The 9188-nt window shown below is 43.9% G+C and overlaps 1 protein-coding gene across 1 annotated transcript in view; it reads left to right on the forward strand.

The window, feature by feature from the left end:
• LOC109316191 (bifunctional protein GlmU-like) overlaps positions 1–8844 on the forward strand; it is a 65570-nt gene extending 56726 nt beyond the window's left edge. The window contains exons 2-3 of the mRNA XM_019544078.1: positions 3529–3711; positions 8418–8844. Coding sequence (XP_019399623.1) covers positions 3529–3711; positions 8418–8669 — 435 coding nt within the window. The 3' untranslated portion in view covers positions 8670–8844. The remainder of the gene's footprint in view (positions 1–3528; positions 3712–8417) is intronic.
• The last annotated feature ends 344 nt before the right edge of the window (positions 8845–9188 follow it).

Genomic DNA, 9188 nt, shown 5'->3' on the forward strand with positions numbered 1-9188 from the left:
GCTTACAACTGAAGTTTAGATAGTTCTTTAAAAACACAGGCTGCAATTCTTAATTAATTTTCACTTTGTCTCTTTATAGCTCTCTGCAGGACTCTAGATATTAGAATTCCTGGTAAGCCTCTCAGATGAAAGCAAAACATATACACTGAAAATAATAAACAAGCAAATTGCTGCTGTTTTAACATTACTTGATATTGAGAAACTCTTTATATATTATAATGGACAATGAAGTTTCTGTAGGGGCTGTAAATCACTTAATGTTGAAAGGAAATCCCAGACGGCTTTATCAGTCACTGTGTAAAATTGTTAGAGATCTCCACCAGCTAATAAATTTGATTTGGGGTTTGTTTTGCTGGCATTTGCTCAAACCCTCTGAGAACTATAGTTACTGTATTCTTATACAGTATTTGAATTCAAAATTGCAATGCCTGTTTTGCTATCCTCTGGGAGTGAAAATAAAACTCTCAGCTAGAATATGAATGTTAGTTGTTTTTCTTAGTAAACTGGTACATTATTATTTGAGGAGATATAGTGTTTGACAAAACCATTTATTTTGTTTCAAATATTTTATTGAGTAATAAAACTAGTTTACATTGCTGCCACATATGGGGATTTGTACCTGTTAATATGGAAGGGAGGCAAGGAAAGAAAGCAGTGTCCCTGCTCCACTGTTTTTCACTTTATAATCCTGGTCTCCCCACCCTTTGTCTTTAATACCATGCAAAATGCAACAGATAAAAAGGCTAGATACAGCCCAGAACAAGAATTGATGGAAGATCTGCACTGTTCCTGGATTAGTGGCAAGTATCACTGTGACAAGAAACTGGGGCTGATTAGGAATTTTATTTTCCTACTTGTGAAGAATATCAGTGAAAACAGAAAAAGATTTTATTTCTGTAAACATGTTTTTCTTCCAAACATTTTAGACTTTTGTTGAAAGAAGGAATACTTGAAAATGTGAGGGGTTTCAGTATCTGAATAGTGACAAATATTTAGGTTTTAGCAGAAATGTTTCTACACGGTTTAGCCAAAATTGTACCTTTTTTCATGGAAATTTTTGTTATCATTTAAAACAAAATGATAATATTTCCAATTAAAACATTATATCAGACTATTTTCTTCTTAGTTCCTCCTTTCTTTGGGCAGGTAGTACTTTGCCTCTGTCGTTCAGCAGTAAAATATGGCACTTCTTTCTGCTGCTCTACAAGTAGTAGCCAGCTAGTGCAGGGCAGGGAGCCAGTGTTCTGTCCCCTGAACTCACCTGGTATAGAGGAAGCAGGACTCCTTCCTGATCTGAACTAAAGTCTAGGGGCTTAAGTTTTGCTCCTTCATGTGGGTGTCTAGCAAATTGCAAGCATAAGCCAAAGGTAAAGTGAACTAAATAATCCCAAGTAAATGAAAGCCCAAGGGTGGGCTTTTCAAGGGAGTTGAGCCGTGCAGTATACACCTATTTCAATGGCAGTGGGATGGCTAAATCCTCTAGGTCAGCTCTGAACAGTACAGTACCTCTAAGGATACATAATTTCACTATGAGACTTCCTCCCTAGGGAGAACACATGTCCATGGGCCAGATCCCATGCACCACAGGCCTCATCCAGTGCAGAATCAGTATGAGGGGTCAGTCTGTGGGTGAAATCCTGTGCGCCAGCACAGGCCTTGTCCTGGATCCAGCTGCAGAGTGACCCTGCCTGCCAGTGACACATAGGTCGGGTGACCATATGGGACATTGTGAAATCTGGGACACTGCAGTGTCAAGGCAGCAGTGGCAGCATTAATTGTTGCAGCTCTGGACTCTGACAATGATTAACACTGCTGGCACTCTCCTACTGCCAAATTTTCAGACCTGGGGCAGCTCAGTGAGCTGGATGACATGGGGCCCATCATGGCCTGGATCTGGCCCACAGGGCATTGCTTGAGCACCAGGGGTGTGCAAAATGGGCCCTATTCAATTCAGATTCAGCCTGAATCGGTGACAGTGATATGATTCATTGATTCGGATCACTGTCCCTGATTTGATTCAGCTGAATCCAAATCTGAAGATTCGATGCTGATTCGGAGAATCAGCGATTTGGACATAGGCAGAGTTTTTTAAATGATTTTTTTTACATACCTTGAGGTACCAGACATGGCTTATGAATGCTGCAATGCTGGGGCTCCTGGAGCATCCCACAGGAGTGCAGGAGGGGTCTCACACATGCTCTGCGGCGAACCCAGAAGTGGACCAGAAGTACTTCCAGTCCACTTCTGGGTCTGCCAATGAGCACTTGGGGGGGCCCCTCCGTGCCCACCCAGCTCAACGATTGGCTGCAGGGTGCTCCCCGCCCCCCAAACCCAGGAGGCATCAGTTGCCAAGCAAGGGGGGGCATGGGGAGGAGGGGGGAGCCCTGTGTGCTCCCTGGTGGACCAGGAATTGGACTGGAAGTGCTTCTGGTCCACTTCTGGGTCTGCTGGCTGAGTGCTCTGGGGACCCCCCTGCACTTCTGTGGGAAGCTCAATGCGCCCCAGCATTGCAGCTTTCACAAGCCACCTGGTACCTTGAGGTATGTAGAAAAACGATTTAAAGCTGTGTCTATGTCTGAATTGCCAGAACTTTCTGAATCGATTCAGAGGGTTCCAGTTTGATTTGGAGAGATTAAAGGGTCCTCTGATTCGATTTGGATTTGGACATTTGGCCACTGAATTGGCTCAGATCTCTGCCAAATCGAATCAGGGACCAAAGCTTCACGCAGCCTTTTAAGCACCATTCTAGTTCACTTCCCCTGTGGGTCTGATTATTATTTCCCACTGAAATATCTTCCTCTAGCCTTCTAGGCTTTTTCCTTAAGCCCTTTCATTCTAAGCAACAGCCAGAGCTGGAGAGGTAAGTTTGCCATGGGCAACAGATACAGAGGTCACATAGTGTTTCTGACTGTATTTTGATGCTGTACCCATGTGCTCGAGGCAATCCTGACCTAATCCATTGCACCTGAGAGCAGGATCATGAGACTGCCCAAGCTGCAGACCCAGTACCAGGCAGGAGCAGCTCTAGAAGTACTGAGCACCAAAGTAGGTATGTGTATGAAAGGAAGGTTGTTTTTCACTTAAGAAACTGGGCTGGCACTCAAGGCCTTATGTCAAGTCTTGGCTTTTTCCAGGGACTCCCTCTATTGCACTGGTAAGTCACTTACTGTCTCCATGCCTCAGTTTCTTAGCTGTAATATGGGAGTGATAGTAATTCTTTCCTTCCACCCTTTGGCTGTCTTGTTTATTGCCATTTCCATCTCTTGGGCAGTGTCTGAAAAGTGCATAACACAAATGTGTTTGGAAAGTGTATAACATATTGGGGCCTGCAGGTGATATACATAACATGTCTTTCATAATGCAGGATTAGCTTTCTCTCATTTTTGCTCTAAAAACATGTAGTAACAATGGATTTAGTAACATATTAAGATCTGTTCTCAAGCCCCCCTGAAATTAGATCATAAGGGGCAGATTTATTAAACAAGTCAAGTACTAGCTATTACCACTGTAAACTTCTCTTTTACACAGGCTGGACCTAGTGAACTTTCAGTTTATGCCCTGCGTTTGGGACCAGGAGAGGAAATCGTCACCTCTTTGTTAAAATTTGTGGAGGATAAGCAGCTAAAAGCTCCATTTGTCATGACTTGTGTGGGCAGCATCACCAAAGCAACGCTGAGACTGGCAAATGCCACTGCTTCGAATACTAATCAGGTACCTGACATGTCTAGTGATGTTGCAGCCATGCATATAGATAAAATGGTGCATATACAGAGTGTTCTGGGGATGTGTTCTGGCTTCCTAATTATCTCATGATAAAGTAGAAGGGATAAATGCACAGCAGGATGGAGCTGGCAGAGATCTCTTCAGTGGTTTATACCAGCTGAGGAAGTGGCCTAAAGTGAAGAAATGAGAGCAGATAACCTGATCTGTTCGAAATTTAGCCACAGGAACACATACGCTATAATTTCACTATACCTGTTTTATTGTCTTTAATTAAACCGGGCACATCTACATGAGACATTTATTGTGCATTAGACTAATTAGCTGCTCAGTAAACATCTCAGTGTCTACATGTGTGCCCCTATTAAGCTGGAGTAAACTAATTTACTCTGCAGTCCTGCTGCAGAGTAAAAAATTCTACAGCAGCGCACGTGTAGATGCCACCCTGGGTGCTTAAGGGCATGGGCTTCCTGCCAGTTAGTCCTATACTGAAGCACTTTCATGCCCCATCCAGCCCCTCTGCAGCACTTTATGCTAGGGGGACCAGACCCAGACTGGCAGTCTGACCCCCCAGGCCCCTGCCACCTGGGGCTGCTCCGACCCGGCTCAATTTGCTGTGATCCCAGGCACGTGCAAATAGCAATAAACTCCAGAATTAATTGTTCCAGAGTTTATTGCTTTGCATTAATTGTACATGTATATGAACCCACTGGTAGTTAAATTTAATGGTACTAACATTGTATTTGGGGATATTGTGACCCTAGGTATGGGTGTCCCTTAACAGGCTTGCATAAACAGTAAGATGGATTCCTGTTAATGGGTAGAGAAGTTGACTGTCTTGGTGTCTGAAACTTGCCTTTCTCAAGTTCCTGCTCTACCTCTATTCAGAAGTACCCATCAGCCACAAGGGCTGCAGAATGTAGACTCTTTCTCTGCCAGTTCTGGCGACCCAAAGGTGAAGGAAATGCAACCAGTGGGAGATTCATGAGACTGGGCCTAGAGGATTACAGTCATATAATGTATGCTGCTTCACTTAGGGGTGATCTGCAGTCAATTGAAGTCAATGGGAAACTGAAATTGTTGTTCTTTTTATTGTTATTACAGCAGTGTGTAGAGGCCCCAGTTGAGATCTGGGCCATATTGGGCTAGGTGTTGTACAGACACTTCACAGAAATAGGTTCTGCCCTGGAGAGTTTCCAGCCTAATAGGAAAATACCTGGAGGGAAAACTGAGGCATGGAAAAAAAGAAGTGATTTGCCCAGGGCCTCTCAGTGTTTTATTTGTAGAGAGAAGACAGCCCAAATGATCTATTCTTTATTTTTTTAGATGTGTTTCTTTTACTAGGTTTTTATATCCTGGGTTTTTGGTTTGGGGTTTTTTGGAGGGAAGAGTGATCTGCTAGGGGAAGGTTCTTTTTTACTAAAAAAAGAATTTTAAACCATGCTGTTGAGTCAGATTATTATTATTTTTAATTGATAATAATTTCCCGTCTCTTGAATCCACATACACAAGATGTGGATTCACAACAGCTGTGAATTATTTCTAAGACATGTAGCCATGTCTGCATAATATCACCTTCTTCTTAGTGATATGAAAACACTGCAAAGCCTATGTTCTCAACTGAAACAAGTGATTTGGGGTCCCAGGGGACCGACTTGGTAGTTGTTAAAGGGGGCTTGTTTTTCAGAAGGTGCTGGGTACCTACCTTTGATAAGCAATCCCCTTTCAGGGGTCTCAGGCTGAGCACCCAGAAATCAGATCCCTCCAAGTCATTGTTTGGTTTTGAAAATGTAACCACTGTGTATGCATTCATGTGTGTATGTAGGCAGGGGTGTGTGTGCATACATGTGCGTGTGTTTAAGGGATGTATATGCATGCTTGCTTGTGTATGAGTGTACATGCTGTCATGGGCACATAATGTCACTGGGTAGCAACAAACTATCCCAAGACAATGAGTTTTCCCTGGGAGTTCACATTTACCGCACAGGATCTTTTGCATTTGGCTGAAATATTCCTTGGCTGCCAGACAAATTAAAAGGAGTCCTGTGAGTCATGAAGGATGAAAAACTCAGTCTTTGAGCTGGCTGTCAGAGTGCTCCCTTGTCACCATCTGAGTCACAGTTGCAATAGAAGCTGTTTACAAAGACATTAAAAACTGACAGGTTGGTATTTTACTGGTAGTTCTCTGTATCGCCACTCTGGCTATGGCCTGGTCAAGACTGTCTAGTAGTGCTACAGAGGCTGTGAGGGCAGGAAGGGAGTCCTCTAGTCCTAAACTGTTATTCTTTTGATGATTACACAGTGACATTGGTCCTCAAAGGGAATCCAATTCATCCCACCACAGCACATGACTGCTGCAATGATGTTTCTTGACAAATGATGGATTAATGCTTGGAAAAACTGGGGTTCTTTGGGAGGATTAATGAGAAGTTACAAAGGAGAACATTGCAAATGACTTTGGCACTAATTTCCATCCAACAAAGTCCCCAGAAATTGAGATCAGAGTGGAGAGGGCTACACCACTGAGGAAATATAACCTTATTGCAATAGGCAGATGAGAGCTGGACACATTTGTTCATGCCTTCACAGTGCCTGTGTGACCTTGATTAAGCCACATCTTGATGCCTCTCTTTCTCTGCGTGTGAACTGCAATCTTTCCCTGCCACAAAGAGGTGTTATGAGACTTCCAGGAGCTCAGTGACATTTGCGAGGCACTCTTGAATTCTGTCACTGGGCAGCATTTTGTGATTGTGAATTCTGAAGTCGAGAGTAGGCTGGAATTATGCCAGGTATAGTTTTCAGTCTTTTGAGGAGGAGTCCCAGTTAAGATAGCAGGTCAGAGCGAAGCATAGTCCTGTCCTGTCCCAAGTCGCCCATGCTCTGAGGGTTGAATTTGAATGCTCAGTAAATATTTTCTGTTATGATGAATACAGCTAATTGGACTGCTTGCTAGCATTAGCATCCTGCACATTCACTCAGACCTTTAGCTTTCCCAGTTGTGACCTGCCCAATTGTTACTGTAGCTTAAACAGTATGAGCTATGTTCTCAAAGCCAGCAGCTGTGCCTACTAAAATGCTTACACACTTGTTGGATCCACAAACCCTTCCAGTCATGCCTCACCACCGCCCGCCCCAGCAATATAGTTAGTAGGCTGCTTACCTAGACCCTTCCTTTCACCCCATCCCTGTGCTCTGAGATCTGGGCCTAAGTGCTTTTTCTTGGACAAGTATTTCACATGCTTCGAATATATAAAAGTAGAGCTTCTTGCAGAAGCATTGAAGAGCTTTTCCAAAAAGGGAATGGCAAATTTGGGTACCTCCATTTTTGGATGCCCAGCTTGAGGCTTCTTAAGTTCTTTGAGTTAAAATTTTCCAAAGTAGCCACTTGATTCAGGAATCAGTTGGAATCTGTGGGAGTTAGACACTGAAGGCCTTTGAGAGTTTAGCCCTTAGGCTACATTTGCTTGAAAATTATTGGCTCTTAAGGACAAGGGGTTTGAAGTAACTAGCCATACAAATAGGTGCCTGGTGAGATTTTCAGAAGTGCATAGGTACCTTACTCTCAGTATACTATTGGCTATAATGGAGTGTGTAGTGTGTGTGATTTTTTTTTTTTTTTTCATGAGATGAGGTTAACCTGACTTAGGCACTGGAACAGGGGCTCCTAGTCCTTGTTACCCAGAGGAGTACAGGTTGCAGGCTGTGGGCTGCAGAGTGGCAGATTGCAGAGCTGAAATCCAGATAAACAGCAGTTTGAAACCCCTGCACCCTATCAGGAAGGGGAAAGGAACAATGAACCACAAGCTGCAGACATCAAGGTAGCCTTGAGGAGCCAGCCTGGGGTAGCCAGCTAGCACGGGGTTTGGTTGTGTTATACATACACTCTGGGTGGGGGCAGCGGCTAGACATTTTATTTTTATTAAATTAATAGCTTTGTTTGTGTTAGCCATGAGGCCTGGTGTGGCTTTAATGAGGAGTAGAGAGACCACTACTGGCACCTGGGGAAATCACTGCCCATTTGGTTTAGTTGATTTAAGGCAGAGACTGTGGACCCAAGAGGGGGGGCGAATATGAGGACAGAGAGCCCAGCTAAGGCAAGATACCCTGCAAGGGTTCAGCACGTTACAGACATGGCCAGAGGTGGCCCAACAATGAGCAGGGCTGAATGATGCACCTAAGGTGTCACTCTGGTAGGTTGGGGGCTGCATCCTAGATGTATATTAATCAACAACAAGGCGTGGCCAGTGAGGATGTGGCAGCACTGTGATGAGCCAGAGTAGGAAATAGGTCACTAGAAAATGCCCAGACCTCTGGGGAGGCATCAGTTCCATTATAAGCACCTTATTCCAGGAGAGGGCTCACAGCTGAGAATCCCAAGTGGAGAGAGATGTCCTCTCCAGCCCACAGTTAGGCATCTTTCATGAGCACTACTTATGCACCTGAAAGTTATGAGAGATATCCTGAGCCTGAAATGTCAACACCCTTTTTGAAAATGTTTTTAGGCATCTAAGCTAAGTAGGCACTTTTGATAATCTCACACTTCCTTTCATGTTATTCCAGAGAGATTGGTTGTCAGCCATGTTGCATTGCCTTTAGAAAAAATGGGGTTAGGTACTGGAATGTGAATTCACTCATGTATCTGTTCCTAGCAGCCAACTTTCATTTCTGCTGATTTCAATTGTGGTTTTGTTTTCAAGATTATTCATCTAAACAAGAGGTTTGAAATTGTTTCCTTGGTCGGTACCCTGAACAAAGTGCCTCACCTCCATATATGCCTGTCAGATGAGGATGGTCACACTGTCGGAGGGCATGTTCTCAGTGACTTGGAAGTCTTCACTACAGCTGAAATAGTGATCGGCGAATGCAAAAGCCTGCATTTCACCCGGGAGATGGATGGTCACACAGGTTTCCCAGAACTTATCATTAGCGCTCGCTCTGAAAAAGCTTAGTGAGTCCAAGCCTGTAAATTATGTGCCATTCCTCAAAACCAGTGGATTAAATAAATGGGGTTGGAGCATGCCTTTCTTGCTCTTAGCTTTAGCTTATTGATTCAGACATATTTCCACACAGAGAATAATCAATTCGTCAGCGGATGGACAGAATAAAATAATTTCAGGCAAACTCTTCAAATGACTTGTCATTAATTTGCCTTTTTCCAGTACTTGTTCACTCCAAACAAGATGCGTTTAGCTCCCTCCAAGTATTAACTGAGTTGTGCTCTAGGGATTTTCTGGGACTGATTGACCAGGAAGGAGGGGGGGTGGAGGGGGCTGGGGAGGGCTAATGAATGCACTATGTTTGCTCATCTTTACAGAGTCACTTATTACCACTAATTGGGAGGGACAGTTCAAACAAGCACAGAGAAGCAGTTGTCACATAAGCGTGACATGGTTTTAAAGAGGCAGTCAGGGGCGACTGCACTGACTGGTCCTGGCCCCTGAACTCCTGCTGTATCCTGGCTGGAAGCC

This window comes from Crocodylus porosus, unplaced genomic scaffold, assembly GCF_001723895.1.
Source record: "Crocodylus porosus isolate Cpor-Errol unplaced genomic scaffold, CroPor_comp1, whole genome shotgun sequence".
NCBI classification, from domain to species: Eukaryota; Metazoa; Chordata; order Crocodylia; family Crocodylidae; genus Crocodylus; species Crocodylus porosus.